This window comes from Petaurus breviceps, unplaced genomic scaffold (assembly GCF_028583685.1).
Source record: "Petaurus breviceps papuanus isolate PSGF00001 unplaced genomic scaffold, PetGlider_PUasm1.0 90895, whole genome shotgun sequence".
Lineage (NCBI taxonomy): Eukaryota > Metazoa > Chordata > Mammalia > Diprotodontia > Petauridae > Petaurus > Petaurus breviceps.
Window position 1 is genome coordinate 466,986 of NW_027187372.1, and position 18,596 is coordinate 485,581.

Genomic DNA, 18,596 nt, shown 5'->3' on the forward strand with positions numbered 1-18,596 from the left:
TAAGAGTTCTTCATTTATAGTAAATGAATATGACTACAACTAACTACTTAGCTCAGATGTCAATCATTTTGGATTGTACTATGATCTAAAACAACAGTAAATCATGGGATGTGGAAGGAAATCACATTACATAATTTAAGGAAATGATTAGAGAAAGATTTGTGCATTGGCAAACCACTAGTAAAATATATTAAAGGATATTGATAGTTTCATCCAGATCTTCTAGGTCCCACTCTATGCTGCGCAAGTTATTTCTGAGCTCATTGGTAGTCCAATCAACTTCTTCTCTTGTCGCTGTAGAAGGATCCTGGAGGAGTTCTGTCCATCTCTGAAATAACCCTTGAGCAGTATTGACTGCTTTCTGCACCTCCCTGCAGAAGAAAAAAAAAGAGGAAAGGAGGAGACAAATGAAATAGACAACGCAAATGTGAAAAAAGGACTACTCTTTTTCTAATAAAATATGAGATAAAAATTTTAAATGGACATTCTCAGCCAGTCTCACATCCCAAAGCATTTTTAAGGCCCCATAGAAAGGATTTCTCATTGACTGATATTAAGTTTGATCCCTTAGTGCTTAAAAAAAGTTTATCATATGCAAATTACCATCTTCAAATTGAAGATGACATTGTGCTAACTGTATCAAGCCCCAAACACGACATGGTTCAGTAAAATTCAGTAAGATTCACAGTCACACAAAAAGAGATTATCCTAATATTTCAATTTAACTCAAAAAGCATTTATTAAGAGCCTATTTTATGCCAAGCGCCATGCTAGGCACTGGTGATACAAAGGCAAAGATGAAATAGCTTCTACTCTTAAGGAACGTATATTCTATTAGAAGGAAACAATATATACACAAAAAATTAAAGTCAGCTAAGTGTCCCAGACCTGAGTTCAAATCCTGCCTTATACACTTACTTAGCTGTGTGACTATGGGCAAATTATTCAACCTTTCTCAGCCTCAGTTTCTTCATCTGTAAAATGGGAATAAAAGCATATAGGGATAATAATAGCACCTACCTTACACAGAAGTGTTTTACAACACTTAGTGAACAACAGAAACACTAGCTATTACTGTTGTTATTCTGAAGGGGAAGGCACTTGCAATTGTGGAAACTGTGAGGCGCTTCCTGTAGGAGGTGGCACTCAAGCTGGATTTTGCAGGAAGCTAGTGATTATGAGGCAAATGGAGGGGGGGCTACATCCCATGAATGGGGGACAATCTATGCAAAGACAGAGTTGGGAGAAATATCCTATCAGGGAGCAGAGCAAGCATGAGTTCAGCTAGAAAATAACAATGAAGGAGAGGAACATGCAGTAAGTCTGGAAAGGTAGGCTGGAGCCAGATGATCAAGGGTTTCAAATGACAGAAGAATTTGTATTTTATCCTAGAAGAAGGAGGAACAACTGCATCTCCGTAAGCAGTGGGGTGAGGTGGCCAAAGTTAAAGGCTGCTTGGAGAGGGGAGAGACTGGAGGGTGCAAGACTGTATCCGGAGACTACAGTAATAATCCAAGGGGTGATGAGTGAACAGAAGATGATCAATAAAAGAGATGACATGTGGACAGAATAAACAAAAATGAACAACTGAGTCAACAGAAGAAGTATTGGAAAGAGTTAAGGATGAATGAATAAAAAAGCAAAACAAAACAAAATCATTTAGCATTCACAATGTGCCAGGCTAAGTACTGGGGATCCCAATATTCATAAATAAACAAGACAACCCCTAATCTTGAAGAGATTATATTCTAATGGTGCTTACTATGTGCAAAGCACTATGCTAAGTACTGGGGATACAAATAAAAAAGCACGACAATCCCTACTCTCAAGGAACTCACATTCTAAATGGGGAGACAATACATATCGGCCTAAGTCACAAGTGCAGCAGCAAAGCAGATAATGATGCATCTTCTTTCCAGTGACAGAATCTTATCAGTTTCTGACATTGAACTACTGGAGTGCCAAGGCCTTTGGTCTCAAGAATTGGTCTTCAGTAGTTGCAGCTGCTGAGGAAGTTGGGGCTCTAGCCCCCACAGAAGCTGTCTCTAGATGCCATCTGCACAGGGGTTGCCTCCCCTACAAAGAATAAACTTGAAGCCATTGGTCTGAGTGCTGCTGCGAGGCTCTTGGGCTCACCTGTGTTCTGGCAGCAGCTGGGTAGTGGCTGGTACTGGTAGGTCTGATAGGCCCCTTTCCCACAGCCATTACTCCCCTAAATGATACAGAGTGAAGACTAGAAGCAAGATCAGTGGTCATACAGATATTGCTATCTTTATGACTCTTGGGTTCTGGGACTGAGAGGAGGTGGTAGTCAAAGTGGTGGCAGTGGTTTGACTTGCCAGGCACAAGCTGCCTCCAATCTCTCCCTCAGGGTACTGTGAAGCTTCAGCTAAGCTGGTTTGCCTGCTTAGTAGGCATTTGGTGAGGACGGCTGGCATATCAGAAAAAAAACAAAACACCTCGACTATTAGAGAGGTACCATTTCCACAGGGGTTGCTTTCCCCTGCTGATGGCTGCAGTGACTAGGCTAGAGGCAGGACCACTGGTCTGGGAGGTATTCAGAGAACACCCAATCTCAGGAAGCAGGCTCTAAGTTACAATGGCACGGGGAATAAGGAGATTCTTCCTGGGGTACAAACTTGTGTATCTGAAAGACAGTGGTGTTCTCAACAGAAATGGAGAGATCAGCAAGTGTTTTGGAGAAAACATTATGAGGTCAGTTTTGGATATGTTGAGTTTGAACTGCTTATGGAACAATTATTTGGATATGTCCAATAGGCAGCTGGTGATACGGGAAGGGGGTTCAGGAGGAAGACTGGGGCTACACGTAGAGATCTGGGAATCATTACCATAAAGGGGATGGATGAAGGCATGAGAGTTAAGGAGAAAACTAGGAGAGAAGAAAGAAAAGAGATGAGGGTCTAGGACACAGTCATATGCTATACCCACAATAGGGAAAAAAGGAAGGAAGAAAATAAAGATTAAACTCTTCTTACTGCCAGACACTCTGCTAAGCACTAGGGATACATATACAAGCAAAAAAACAATCACTGCCCTAAAGTAGCTTACATTCTAATGGGAGAAGAAAACATACAAAAGAGAACTAGAAAGGGGATAAGAGGAAGGAGATGAGGGTACTCAGCACAAAAGCAAGGTGTTTAAGTTCAGAATTCAAGAAAAAGGTCAGGAGAATGAAGGTTGGCTTTGGCTCCTCCACAAAATGGAGATCCTAAAATTCACCAATGGGAGAAGGATATGGGCCTTGCAGAGGGATATTTCAGTTTCAGAAGATCAAAGGGGTGGTTGGATGTTCCAAAGCTAGGAGGCTGCAGGTGTTGAGGGAAGTTCCAGGATGAGACAACTACAAAAACATGATTTTGAAATATAGAAATCAGAAAGAGGTCAAGAGGGGTGGGTATAAGGAAGGGTCTGATTTAGAAGATTATCCTTGAACAGAGATCTGGAGGAGATTAGGGAATTTTAAGAGGGAAAGGAGAAGAGGGAATAAATTCAAGGTATGGTGGATAGTCAGTATAAGGCATAGGGATGGGAAAAGAGGAAAAAAAAAAGCATGAGGAAGAGTAAGATCAGTTTATCTGGCCTGGAAGATATATAAAGAAGAGTAATATATAACAAGGCTAGAAATGGAGATTGAAACCAGTTTCTTAAGAGCTTTCTTTAAATGCCGAACAGAGAGCTTATATTTCATCATAAACGGGGACTCACTGGAGATTACTGGGAAAGGGAGTGGTCAGTCCAGCACATAAATAAAATCCCTTTAGGAGGAATGTGGAGGATTCATTAGAATGGGGAAAAATTAAGGAAAAGAGGTCAACAAGGAGGTTATTACAATAGTCTAGGTGAAAAGTGATGGGGACCTGAACTACTGTGGTGGCTATGGGAGTGGAGAGAAGCAAATATGTAAGATGATGTAGAGAAAAAATGGCAACATCTGGCAGCAGTTTTTATAGGTGAGATGAGTGGGAAGTTAAGGATGACATTGAAATTGTAACTCTGGGTTAAAGTCTTTAACAGGGACATTTGGAAGAGGGGTGGGCTGAGAGGAAGGGCTAATGACTCTATTTTGGACATAAAAAGATCACAGATTTGTAGCTAGAAAGGATCTTTGCTGCTGTTCAGCTGTGTCCAACTTTTCATGGAGCGTCTACCCCATAGACTACAGCATGCCGGGTCCTTCTATCCTCCACTGTCTCCCAAAGTCTGTCCAAGCTCATATTCATTGCTTTCATGACACTATTTATTCATCTCATCTTATGGCATCCCTTTCTCCTTTTGCCTTCAATCTTTCCAAGCATCAGAATCTTTTCCAATGAGTTCCTTCTTCTCATTTTGTGGCCAAAATATTCACGTTTCAGCTTCAGCATTTGTTCTTCCAGTAAGTAGTCTGAATTACTTTCTTTAAGTACTGACTGATTTGATATCTTTGTTGTCCAAGGAACTCTCAAAAGTCTCTTCCAGGACCGCAATTTGAACGCACTGATTCAGTGGTGCTCAGCTTTCCTTAGAGTCCAATTCTCAGTCATAGATTACCACTGGAAAAAACATAGCTTTGACCATACAGACCTTTGTCTCTGCTTTTTAGTATGCTGTCCAGACTTGCCATAGCTTTCCTTCCAAGGAGCGTCTTTTATTTTCATGTCTTCAGTCACCCACCAGTGAACTTTGAACCTCAAAATGTGAAATTTGATACTGCTTTCATTTCTTTTCCCTCTATTTACCAGGAAGTAATGGGACCAGATGCAATGATCTTAGGTTTTTTTTTTGTTGTTGTTGTTAAGCTTCAAGCCAAATTTTTACACTCTCCTCTTCCATGCTCATCAAGAGGCTTCCTTAATTCTTCTTTACTTTCTGCCACCAGAGTGGTATCATCTGCAGAGCTGAGGCTGTTGATATTTCTCCTGGCAACCTTAATTCCAGCTTTTGATTCATCCAGCCTGGTATTTTGCATGCTATACCATGCATATTATTGTTTGTCCTTTGTTCTCAAAGAGGACCATGACATCAGGAAGGTGATGCCGTGACTTGCAAGTGAATTGGATTTAAGTGATGGAGGGCTTTGCAAAGTCACCAGTCTCACTTTCTCCTCCAAAGTCACCAGGGCCCAGTGGCAAGACATATACTCTGTATATAAGTCAAATAAATAAAGTGACACAATACAGCCTTGTTGTATCCCTTTCCCAATCTTAAATCAATCAATTCTTCCATATTTGGTTCTAATTGTTACTTCTTGACCCACATACCATATAGGTTCCTCAGGAGACAAGATGATCTGGTACCCCCATCTCTTTGAGGGCTTGCCACAATTTATGGGTGATCCACATAGTCAAAGGCTTTAGTGAAATAAATGAAGCAGTAGATTTTCTTTTGGTGCCCTCTTGCTTTCTCCATAATTCAGCAATTGTTGGCAATTTGGTCTCTAGTTTCTGCCTCTTTGAAAACCAGCCTGCTCTTCTGGTAATTCTTGATTTACATATTGTCAAAGTCTAGCTTGCAGAATCTTAAGCATAACCTTGCTGGCATGTGAAACAAGTGCAAATGTTTGAGAGTTTGAATATTCTTTGGCATTGACCTTCTTAAGGACTGGGATATAAACTAACCTTTTCCAATCCAGTGATCATTGTTGAGTTTTCCAAATTTGCTGGCATATTGAGTAGAGCACTTGAAAAGCATCATCTTTTAGGATTTTAAAAAGTTCAGCTGGAATTCCATCACCCCCACTACCCTTATTGTTAGCAATGTTTCCTGAGGTCCACTTGCTTTTGCTCTCCAGAACCTAGGGCTCTAGATCAGTAACCACAGCTTTGTGGTTCTCAGCAAAGTTAATAAGGTCTTTCTTATGGTTCTTCTGTATATTCTTGCCATTATTTCTTAATTTCTTCTACTTCTGTTAAGTCCTTACCATTTTTGTCTTTTATCATGTTCAATTTTGCATGAAACATTCTCTTGATATCTCCAATTTTCCAGAAAGGATCTCTTTGTTTTTCCCATTCTCTTGTTTTCTTCTATTACTCTTAATTAATTAATTAGCATTGCTAATTTAAGAAAACTTTAAGATTCCTTGAAATTCTTTGGAATTCTGCATTCAGGGCACCTTTCCTTTTCTCCTTTCCCTTTCCCTCTTTCCTCAGCTTTTTGTAAAGCCTCATCAGACAGCCATTTTGCTTTCTTGAGGCTATTTTTTGTTGCTGCCTCCTGTGCAATAGTGTGGACCTGTGTCTGGAGTTCTTCAGGTGCTCTTTCTACCAGATCTACTCCCTAACATCTTTTCATCACTCCCACTTCATATTCATAAGGAATGTTATTCAGGTCATACCTATATGGTTTAGCTCATGGCTTCATTGAGCTATGCAAGCTCTTCCACCACAACAATGAGCGATCCAGGAGGGGGAAAAGGTCTTAATGGTTATCTAGTCCAAACCTGCCATTTATAAATGAAGAAACTGAGATCCAGGGAGTGAAATCTGGCTAAGTTTGACTTTCCTGAGGTTACAGAGGCAGTAAGTAGTAGAACTGGAATTTATTCTTTCACCTATACAATAGTTTATGTACACTATAAAGATAAAGGGGAAAAATCTTTCCAGCTGCCAGAAGACAAAAATTATTAATTAAATGTAGAATTGGCAGAGAATAAGTTTGTACTGAAATTGAGATGGACTCTATGAGAGTTGAGAAATCAAGCACAAGTTTCACTGGAGAAGACTAGATCAAAAGGAGGAGTTTCTTCTTCCCTCTTTTCCTCTTCAGGAGTACAGTAAACGGAAAAGAGGATCTCTTTCTTCCTCCCTTCATCATTAGCAATGGTATCTTGCCACAGAAGCACATGGTGGTATCCAATGGAACAGATCCCACCTATGGAGTTGACTTGATTATGAAAGAAATATATTTATGAAAGAACTTTTTATGGCAGCAAAAATCTGAAGGACATTCAATTTGCTATGTCCAACAGGCAGTTAATAAAGGGGACTAGAATTCAGGAAAGAGATGAGGACTTACTATAGAAATCTGGGAGTCACGTTCATAAAGATAACAATTAAGCCCAAGAAAGCAAATGTGATCACCTAGTGAAAGAATGTAAAGAGAAAAGAGAAGGTAACCCAGCAGAGCCTTGAGGTACTCACAGTGTGGAGGTATGTGGTATGGATAATGATTCAGCAAATGAGACTATAAAGTGAATCCTAGGCAACAGGAAAACGAAGACAAAGCCCAAAGAAGAGAGTACTGAGGAAGACAAGACAGCCAGCAAGAACAAATATTGTAGATGGGCAATAAGCATTTGTTATGGGCTTACTATGTGCCAGACACTGTGCTACCCAGTGCAGTAGTAGAATTGGTGCCCCTGTAGACAAGAATGATGAGAAGTGAGAAAAGGCAAACAATCTGGCAATTAAGAGACTGCTGGCAACCTTGGAAAGAACAGTTTCAGTTGAATGATTAAGTCAGAAACTGGACCTCCAAATCCAACAGTCTTTTCTCAGTTCTCATACAGGTCACTTCTGCTAATCATGAGCATCCCTCGACCCTCAAGGATCTGTGCAATCTTCTTTTTTCCCTCTATACAATTCCACTTCATGAGTTAATCAGCTCCTATGGTTTGACTATAATCTTTATGCAGATGATTCTCAGCTACATTTGTCCAACCCTGACCTCCAGGATATAACATCTCTAACTGCCTATTAGACATTTTTAACTGGATGTCTCATACACATGTTAAACCTGATGTGCCCAAAGCTGAACTCATTACCTTTCCCCCAAACCCTCCTCTACTCCTATCTTCCCTATTACTGTAGAGGATAGCATCATCCTCCCTCAGTCATCCAGGCTCAAAATATAAGTGTCATTCTCAACTCAGAACTCTCTCTTACCTCCCCTCCCCCCCCAACATCCAGTTTGTTGGCAAGTCCTGTCATTTCTACATTCACAATATCTCTTATATATGCCCCTGAGGCAGGCCCTCATCACTTCACACCTGGACTATTGTAATAACCTTCTTGGTTTCTCTACCTCAGATCTCTCCCCACTCCAGTTCATCCTTGATTTCAGCTGTCAAACTGATCTTCCTAAAACGTAAGTCTGACTGTCACTCTCTCTCACCCCCACCCCCATTTAAGCCACTCCAGTGGCTCCTTATTGCCTTAAGGATCAAATGTAAAATCCTCTGCCTTTTAAAGATCTCCATACCCTTGTCCCTTCCTACCTTTGCAGCCTTCTTACTCCTTAACACTCTCCCTACCCCAATACTCTGTGATCCAGTGACACTGACCTTGCTGTTGTTCTAACTAGATACTCCAGCTTCCAAATCCAGGCATTCTTCTGTCCACTATGCTTGGGACTTTCTCTTTCCTCATTTCTGCCACCTAATTTTCTGGCTTCCTTTAAGTCTCAGATAAAACCTCACCTTCTGCAAACAGTTCTTCTTGATTCTTTTTAATGCTAGTGCTTTTCCTCTGTTGATTATCTCCAACTTATTTTGTATATATCTTGTCTGTATTTGTCTGTATGTTGTAGATACGTAATACATGCTTGTTGACTTCCTAATTTATTGGTACAGTTCACAGGACACCAGGGATTTGAGTCAGGAAGTTCTGAGTTAAAATGTGGCCCTCTGACTCCAGCTGTGGAATCCTGGCTAAGTCATTTAACTTAACTTAAACTCCCTTATCTGTAAAATAGATAATAGCCCTAAGTCAGGTTTGAGAAGCAAATGAGATTAATTTGCAAAACTTGAAGCCACACGTATATAAATGTTAGTTATTATTATCTCCTACTTGGATAGTTTGAGAGCCTCCAACAAAAACCTTGCTAAAATCTAGGTCTTTTTACAGCATTCTTGATACTTCAGATTCCACTGAGTGACCTAAACCTGGCTTTTTGTCTCCCTCCAGCCGCTCCCTGCAGATCACTGACTTTATTTACTTCCTGAGGCCAGACACAGGATGACAATTCGCTCAGCTTTGGAACCACTGCAAACCGTGCTTTCTTTCACCTCCCCTGACTGTCCATCCTAGCTACCTCTTTGCCATCTACCCTATGTCTACCCACACTCCATGCCAGCCCTTCCCTATTCATCTCTTGCCCTAGAAAAGATAATCACATCAATACATTGCTTCTGAAAAAAAGGAAAGGTGGCTGATTCCTCAGTGGAGTCATTCTCAATCAAAACACCATTCCTAGGCTTTCCTTCTCTTCCCACACCTTCCTGTCCAACCAAACTGGTCTTCTCGCCATTCCTTACACTCAACACCCTACTTCCAACTCTCCCTGACTTTGCATAGGAGGTTCCCAGGCCCAGAATGCCCTCCCCTCTTTACCTCCACACCTCTACCTCAGAGAATTTCTCACTCAAAGGTCAGTTTAAGCATCACCTCTCTCACACGAGGCTTTTCCCCAATTTCCCCAGCTGTTAAAGCATCTGGGCCATATGGCTGGCAATCATCTAGGGCAGCTCAGTATTCCTTCTTACTTGTTTTGTTTACCAACAAACTATTAGTTATTTTTGTTTTATCCTTTCTAGTCCCAAAAGACTGGATTATTCTTTCCTTAGTGGAGAAAAAGAGGCAAATAAGAAACAAACAGAAGTGTCTTCTCTCTATCCCAAGCTACAGTCCTTTCCCTCCCTTTGACCCTTCCCCCCGCTCTAACTAAACATTAAACCATCTAAATTCTAGATTTAGAGCTAAAAGGGACCATAGAGACCATTAGGTCCAACCCCTTTATTTTAACAGATGAGGACACAGAGACTGAGATGGTAAGTGACTTGTCCAAGGTCACATAGCTAAATAAAAGCTTGAAACAGCATTTGAACTCAGGTCTTTCTAACTCCAAGGCCACTGCTTTAATCCATTATACCTCCCCCACCTCCAACTGCCCCCTTCCCGATGTCATCCTTAGCTTTCCTTTGGGGCCTCACAATCCATTTTGAAATCCTGGCCCTATTCTTCTAGCATGCCATGCTTTTTGATTCATTCTTGATTATCCGTTTCTGCTCTGTTCATGTCTTTCAAAAGCCTAAATTGAATGCTGAAGTCCCTATATGTGTGTATCAGATTCTCTTTCAGTTTATCAGCTCAGTGGACATCCACTTTCTTTGAGTGATATTTGCAGCATGTGGGTCATTTAAAACCTACTGATATTTACTCATATACACATTGCTTCAAAGAAACAGAAGGAAAGAGTAGAGAGGGGTGGCTGTGGAGTCATGAAGACCTGGGTTCAAATTCTGCTTCTAATACACACACACACACACACACACACACACACACACACACACACTAGTTGTGTGATCCTGGTTAAGTCTCTTAAACTCTCAACGCCCCAAATAACTTTAGGATTCCAAGTCATAGATGAATTAGCAATATGCATCAATGAAAATCCCCCCCCTCAAAAAACCTGATAGAAGTATATGTATGCATGTCTCTACAGACACAGAGCATATATGTGATATGGATATTCCCTCCTTTACAGGACACATACCTATCAATTCTGCAAAGGATATACAAATTTCCTTTGGAAACAGAAGCCTTGAGAAACCTCCATTTTGGCACATTTCATGTATGAGTTACTGGTATCCACTAGTCCTGTTAAAACTCAAGCTATATACCATCTATATCTGATATATGTGTACTATTGCAAGAAGAGGAAACATATATCAAACCATACAGATAAGTTGATATATTTCAACCAGGCTTTACTGCTTTTGCAGCTATTGGACTGCACAAATTTAATTTGGACCCAATATCATAATCTAACATCATTACAAACACTAAAAAAAGAAATTAAAAAATGAAAGTGCTATCCTTTATTCATGAAATTTGCCATGTAGAGGATTTATGCTGACCTAGGCCAATTCTCTTCACAATTTCTCCAGTAACCAACAATTTAAAAAAAAAGTGCACCAGCTGAATGGGATGAACTCCAAGGCTCTGAAAACAAATAATGTTAACTGATTCAACTAGTGATAAAACAGGCAACCTTGGTCTCATTAGCGCTGTGCTTTTAACCAAGGAATTGAGCAGCTACAAACAGTAAAGAATATGCTAACTGTTCTTATAAAAATTCAAGGTATTTATTCAGGCAAAACTTGTAGGCTTACTTCTCTTAGCTAATTTTTCAAATTAGGTAACAGAACATGACAGGTATAACCAACCATGGCAGAAAACCAAATCAAGTTTGTGTTCCTAGGTTTGTGCCCCACTGCGAACAAAGAATAGACTGAATGTGTAAAGAGCTTTATTACGCTTCAGATATAACAATGAACAAGTAAACCAGTCAATATGTTATTATTTATTTTATTATCTATTATCTAGTTATGGATTACTCAGGACCTTTGTTCTACTCGTGTCAGTTCTCCTTTTGGACATTCTAATACTAATGTGTATCTTTATCTAAAAAGAAGGAAAGGAAGTAGTTGGATTGCATTAATTTTAATCCTTATTAGAACCTTAGATCAAAGAAAGAAGTTGAAGCTTCATCTTCTGAAATGCCTATAGATTGAAACAGATTCAAATCAATTCAAATTAACCACACATTAGCAAAAATTAGTAATACAGACGTTCCCTCTTTAACAGAACACAATTATCACTTCTACAAAGGATGTACAAATTCCCTTTTGAAACAGAAGCCTAAGGAACCTCTAAGTTATCATATTTCACTATAAGTTACCGGGATTCACTGGTCCTGTTAAAATTTAGATCTGTTAGACATTGTAAATATTCAAAAAATGGAAGAGAGGGATCAGTCCCTCTAGGCATAGGAGAAATTCCTGTGATTTGGGGAGTGAAGGCAGAAGGGAGATCCTAAAGTAAGAAAAATGCTTTTGTCACTAATAGGATATTCAACATGTGATAGGCCATGTCACCATCTTAATCCCTTACATGCCAATTTTTCAACTTAATCTGTCTTTAAATGTAGATTATTTACACACACAGAACTATCACCCCGTTTCTCTTCACAGAAAAAATTTTCAAACAAATCATCAACTCTCGCCCTCCCCCCCTTTACTCCCTCATAACTCTCATCCTTAACACCCTGAAGTCTGGTTTCTGTCATTATAATTGTTATAATTCCACAAACTAAGAACACCAATGACAAATCTTTTTAGTCAAATTGGGTGGATTTTATTCGGCTTTCCTTGATTTCTTGATTGCATTTGGCAGTACTACTCATTCCCTCCAAACTTAAAACATCTCCTTTAACATTCTGTGGATACCACATATTATTATATTCTCTCTGTCTCTGATTTTTCTTCCTTTTAATGTCTAAATGTGGTTGGCAAAGCACTTTCAACTTCTGCCTCCAAGCTGATGTAAACTCCCCACAGTACATCTTCAGCCCAGCTTTACCATTCATTCCTCCCATTTAAGATCAAGTCCTATATTTCTATTTGTTTCCAGGACCATTTGTCTGAAAAATCATCTTCCACACTGCCTAGCACAATGACTTGTATATAAATAGGTGCTCAGTAAACAGTGGTTGTATTTCTTCAAAAATCCAGCTTCTCTTTCCAAATTCCTGATTTGGCCAACAATACCACCATCCAGTCACTTACTTTGGAATAAAAAAAGTATTATATTTGCTTCACACTCCTCTAATCTCACGAAGTTCTATAAGTTTTCTTCCATAATGTCTCAGATGGATCTCTTCTCTCTACTGCCCAAGTCAGCAAACACAATCAAAGCCATAATTACATAAATGTTACAAAAATATAGTCTTCAGGCTTTTAATCAACAACAATAATGACAGATTTATATAGTGCTTTAAGTTTTGCAAAGCACATCTTTCTTGACCCTTACGATTACTGTGTAGAAGGCCATACAAGTAACTAATCCCTTTTACAGATCAGTAAACTGAAGAAAGGTGAAGTAACTTGCTTATGTCCCCACTGTTATTGCTAGAGGGAGGATTCAAAGTTGGCTCTTCCTGACTCTAAGTATGGTACTTTATCATACACACTTCTTCAAAATTAATCTCAACACATAATTTTTTTTAATGAGGCCTATTTAAGAACCTAAAACAGTTACCTATTTGACCAAGTTCTACCCATATGTTGGTATTCAAGGTCCTCCAACACTTGTTTCATCTTAACTCTCCAAGCGAATCCTCTGTCACTAATTATGATGGAATCAAGCCGATCTCTTTAACATTCCTCTTACACTAGGACTACTTCTAGCTCCAGGCCTTTGCCCAACTCTTTCCCCTGCCCAAAACGAGCCCCCATCCCATCCTTTGGTATTTAGTTGTGATGGTGGCAACATGTATTAAGAATTAAGGATGAAACTTCATGAGTATTTGATTCTGGGCAAGACACCTAAGTCTCAATTTCTTGACTTGTAAATGGAGACAAAGCTCTACCTACCTCACAGGGCTTTGTGAGGAAAATGCCTTGTAAACTGTAACACACGTGTGCTGCCGAGGTCTCTGCTCATTCAGGACTGTATTTATGTCATGTTGCAGTTTACGTTGCTAACTGTTCCATGTACTTTTCCCTGACTGATACCACCAGCCAATCATCTTTCTTTCTCTAACTCTCCATACCACATCTAAGGGAAGCTTGTAATAGTGGAAAGAGAACTAGATTTGGAGCGAAAAAACCTGGATTGGCAGCCTTGGGCTTAACCTCTCCAAGCTTCAGTTTTCTCATTAGTAAAATAGGACTGCACAGTGACCTCACAGGGTTTTTATAAAAGTCAGAACTGAAAGATACACAACAATGATTTGTAACAATAAGAGTAGTAATAATAAATACAAGCTAATATTGCTACTACGATTTTATACCGTGACATGAGGCTTGAAGGAAACGAGCAGGTTTAGCCTGGAAAATAGTCAGAGGGAACACAACAGATATCTTTTTTTTTTTTAAAGTTTTTGAAAAGCTGTCACATGTAACTAGGCCTATTCTGTTTAGCCTTAAAAGTAAAACCACTGGCAATGGGTGGAAGTTACAAAGAGACAAAAATTTAGGCTTGATGTCAAGGAAACAATTAGAAGCATCCAGATGCAAAATGGGCTACCCCAAAGGGGGAGCAAAGTCCCCTTCCAAGCAGAAGATGGATGACACTTGTCAGGTATATTACAATGGGATTCCTTTTGTGTATAGCTTGGAGGAGATGACCACTTGTAGCGGCAAGCACCCCGGCGCCCCCAGGGTTTGCCGCCACCACAGGTTCTTGGATCTGCTTTGTTAAAGGAAAGCAACTCAAAATGGGTTAACAAGCTTACTTTAATCAGTCAGACCATATATCATTTACCTTGTTCAGGGGAAATAGGTCAGCACCCCAAACTTCAAAGTATACAGGCAGAATTATCAAGACAGAAACAGATCAAATAGACAGATTTCCGAACTGTCCAACCATTACATCCATACCCAGTCAACATCTGGGTTTTTCAAATCACAGAACACTTCTCAAAGTGAGCCCCCAAAACAAAGCTACACATCAGGGCTTATATATAGCCTTCTCCTGGCTCAGAGAATGTAACAATCTTATTGACTCACTGGCCAATCAAGAAGTATCTACTGAAAAACAAGCCTCCCACCCCAGGCTTCAGGTGCACTTTAGCCTAGGGGCAGGGAAGATCTTCCAAATTTGCATTCCCATTACACCACTGAGGTCGTTTTCCAATCAAATCCTATGATTTATACCTATCTTGAAAGGTTCTCTAACTGCTTTATACATGTGCATCTTAAGATCATGGATATCGAGTTGGAAGGGACCTCAGAGGTCATCTGGTCTGACTCCTTCATTTTACTGATGAAGAAACCGAGAACTTCCCCAAAGTCACAGATGTAGTAAATGGCAGAGTTGGTACTTGAACTCAGGTCCTTCTTTCCAAATCTAGACCTCTTTCCACTGAACAATGCCTCCTTGTGCTATCAGAGGTCATCTAGGATCCAACCACTTCTCTGTAAGGGGAGAAGAGACATTAGATAACTGGCCCCCAAAGTCATACAGGTGAGAAGTGGTCCATCACTTAATTCCACTGTAACAGATCTTCAGTCTTCAGGTTTGAAAGCTCTTCCTAGATAATCTGTGTACTATTTTTGTATCCTTCAGAGAGCCAAGTTAGCACAAGGCTGGGTAGAGTGGTTCAGTGCAAAGAAGTGTTTCCTTATTTGTAAAATAAAGATATAGGATGAAAAGACCTTAAGATCTATGATCCTAGAGCCAAGCTACACTTAAAAGAAGCTTATACATTTGAAAGTTTCCATAACAATCTCTGGTTTTAAAACCAAAACTTAAGGGAAAATGAATCAGTGTTACAGTCAACTTTCCTCAAACATATTTATTCTATAAAGCAAGGGAGAGCTTCTTTCACTGGGCTACACTTAATCAATACTCTGTGGAGACAGGACAAGCCTCTTTTTTTGGACTAGAAATGATCTATTACTGTAAATGTATGAAGAAATGGTTGTTGTCGTAACTGTAAGATTCTGGAAAATTATTCATCTGTGATAACCTGAGGGATGAATCACTAAGGAGAACCTGGGGAAGTAGGTGGAGTTGAGTAGAAGAGGGCTACATCAGTCACTGGAAGCCTGTACTGCCCTGTAATAACAACACATTTTTAGAGGCGCACCACAGTTGGAGTTGAGGGAAGTAAGGGTAGTGCAGGGCTAACAACTGTTACACAAGGACAAAACTTTTAAGATGTGTGATCAGTCACACAACGTTAAAGTGAAATAACTGTTCAGGGCAATTTTATGTCAGGCATGCTTGGCATGGTACTTCATGGTTCGTCTAACACTTTCTTTTCAACCACGCTATGAAATAAACAATGCAGGAACTCTAAGCTTCATTTTACACATGGGGGAACTGAGATTTGGAGAGGTTAAACAACTTTTCCAACAGTCCCATAGCAAGTTGGGGGGGGGGGAGGGGACCAAAGTTAGGATGTGAAGCCAGATCTACTTATTCCAAATACAGTGTTCTTTCCACCACATTATACTAGTGAGATGAGAGCCAGGGAATGCTTCCTCAGACACAAATAGAAACTTAATAAGAAATACAAACATGGAAAATTAATAAATTTGAGTCACACGACCAGGAACGGTGAAGAAGTGGAATGGAACATTAGGTTAGGATGATCCGAAACCCAGGGAAGTCATGCCAATTCAAATTTACCTTGGACTAAGAGCTTAAAGTGTTTAACTTCGCTTTTGACTCAGGATAAGATATTAACTTTCAAGACAAGAACCAAAAGATGGGTCAATGAAAGCAGGTTAAGAACTATGAGATCTACAATTCAATAAGGACTAGTAAAGAGCTATAATAGGCTTTAAGACTTTTTTTTATTATTAACTTCTACCTTATTTACTTAAAAACTTTTCCTGATTCCCTGCAACTTCAACTAATAAAAAAGTTTTAAAAACCACAAAGGGCTATGCTTACATTAAAAGTTGGGTAGGGGAGAAGTTGGGAACCTATATTCCATTCTGCAATGAATCTGGAAAGAGAGGAATTCAAATGCAAGACAACAGTGGGCCAAACCTGGAAAAGCATATAAAAAGAGGAGTAAAGGAAAGTACACTTTAGCTCCTATTTATTTACCTGGGAGATTCAAACTGATCTATTCTTCCACACTAACCTGAGTGTCAGTTAGGGATACAACACTAACATACATAAAAAAAATAATAATTCAAGACTATGTGCAGCACCTCCTCAGCGGCCACTTTAACTATCAGAGAAACACAGCAAAGAAGCCAGGAGTGAATGAAAAATGCCACTGGGCAACCAAAGCAGATACCACAAAATCCATGTACTTTGAAAGGGTACAGTTCTAAGCAAAACTCATAACCTCTGACCTGTACGTGAAGACTACTGACTTTTACTTTATACACAATTCTAACAAGCTCGATTATCTGGTTCTTCAGTTTAATTTGCACATTCTATGAAGCAAATTAGAAGGGACTCAGAAATACCAGAGTCAGGCATACTGACTGAAAAATCATAAAAAGCAGATCCTCAAACTAATAGCAAACGGGCCATTTAATGTATGGGCAAGCAGACCCCCATGTGTCTTAGAGAGTTGGCCCACCTGCTTTTGCAGCTGATTTCCTCTTCAGGTTCACTGCAGAATGGAATGCAAATTCCCAAACTTCTTCCCTACTTTGCTAGTCTCTGAAACAAGCACACAGCCTACATCACCTCATGCTTCCTCACAAGCTACCTTCCTATCCTGGAGATATCTACACCCCAGCCATCCTTGATTCACTCTATGGAATTCACCTCATACCAGCCACCTTGCCCCTACCTAGTAGACTTTTCCCATCCTCTGCCCCCAGTTACTCTGTATTGTCTTCCCCTATTGGAATGTAAGCTCTTTGAGGGCAGAACTGTCTTATTTGCTTGTGTTTTTATCACTCAACAGTCTTCTATAATAATCACCTACTACGTGCCATGAAATTCAATTCTGGCCTCAGACACTTACTAGCTATGTGATCCTGGGCACTTTACCCTGTTTGCCTCAGTTTCCTCTTTTGCAAAATGAGCAGGAAAAGGAAATGGCAAACCACTCTAGTATCTTTGCCAAGAAAACCCCAAGAAGGGTCATGAAGAGTCAGACAGGATTGAAATGACTGAACAACAACAAAATAAAATGTGCCAGGCAATATAATATGTTAAGCACTGGGGATATCATTTGGATGTAACCATTGTCAACTGGAGGGAACCAGCCTCTAACCTGTGGGTGGCCAGGGCCAGAGCAGGCTAGAGGCAGGAGAGTCAGGAATCATACAGAAGTTTAATTTCAAAGTGAGGGAAAACTGCCTGCAAGCAAGGAGGGGATCTAGACAAATGTGCCAGAGCTCTGCCCCTAGTTTGATTCATAGCAGGACTTCATGACCAGAACATGGGTACCTGCCTGGTACATGTCTGAGCTCAGAGAACAACTGATGCTGACCAAAGCAATACAATAATTACATGATTTTGCCAGAGGGTGAGATCACCCAGCAAGTGAGCACAAAGGATTGTTGCTATGCCAAGCTCAAGGCACAACTTGCTCTGGAAAACAAGATTGTCTCCTAATATCTTGACATTATTCTGGTGTACATTGTACACCTGATCTCCTCAACCTGACTAAGATGCTAGAGAGCAAGAAACACACTTTGATTTCTTTTTTATCCCACTCAACACCCACCACAATGCTATGCATATATGAAGCTCTAATAATCCACTCATACTTGCTGAATGACTAGAAGGAGGTTCATCCAACTACCATTAAATAAGCAAATGTATAAAACTAAGAAATGACAAAATCCATTCCCTTCATCTTTCCACAGAGGAAAAGGTATTAAATGCTTTCCTACTGAATACCTTAATATCAGAGGCTGAAATAATGAACAAAAGAACAAAAAGAGCAGCTCAACATTCCACTGAGTTTTAAATTTCTGTCATTATACCTACATTGGATGACTAAACACAATGTGAGGATGACACAGTATTTCATTGCACTCTGAAATTTTATCCAATATCACACACTTCTCCTAGGGCTGCCTATTTCTACTCAACTCAAGCATCAATGAGGGGAAACAAAGAACTCAAAACAATTAATTCCTAAATACCAAAAATCTTTATTAGACCCCA

The 18,596-nt window shown here is 39.9% G+C and overlaps 1 protein-coding gene across 1 annotated transcript in view; it reads right to left on the reverse strand.

Annotated features, from left to right (window-relative positions):
- STX6 (syntaxin 6) overlaps positions 1–18,596 on the reverse strand; it is a 49,937-nt gene that overhangs the window by 29,189 nt on the left and 2,152 nt on the right. The window contains exon 2 of the mRNA XM_069074366.1: positions 202–371. Within this exon, the coding sequence (XP_068930467.1) occupies positions 202–371 (170 nt within the window). The remainder of the gene's footprint in view (positions 1–201; positions 372–18,596) is intronic.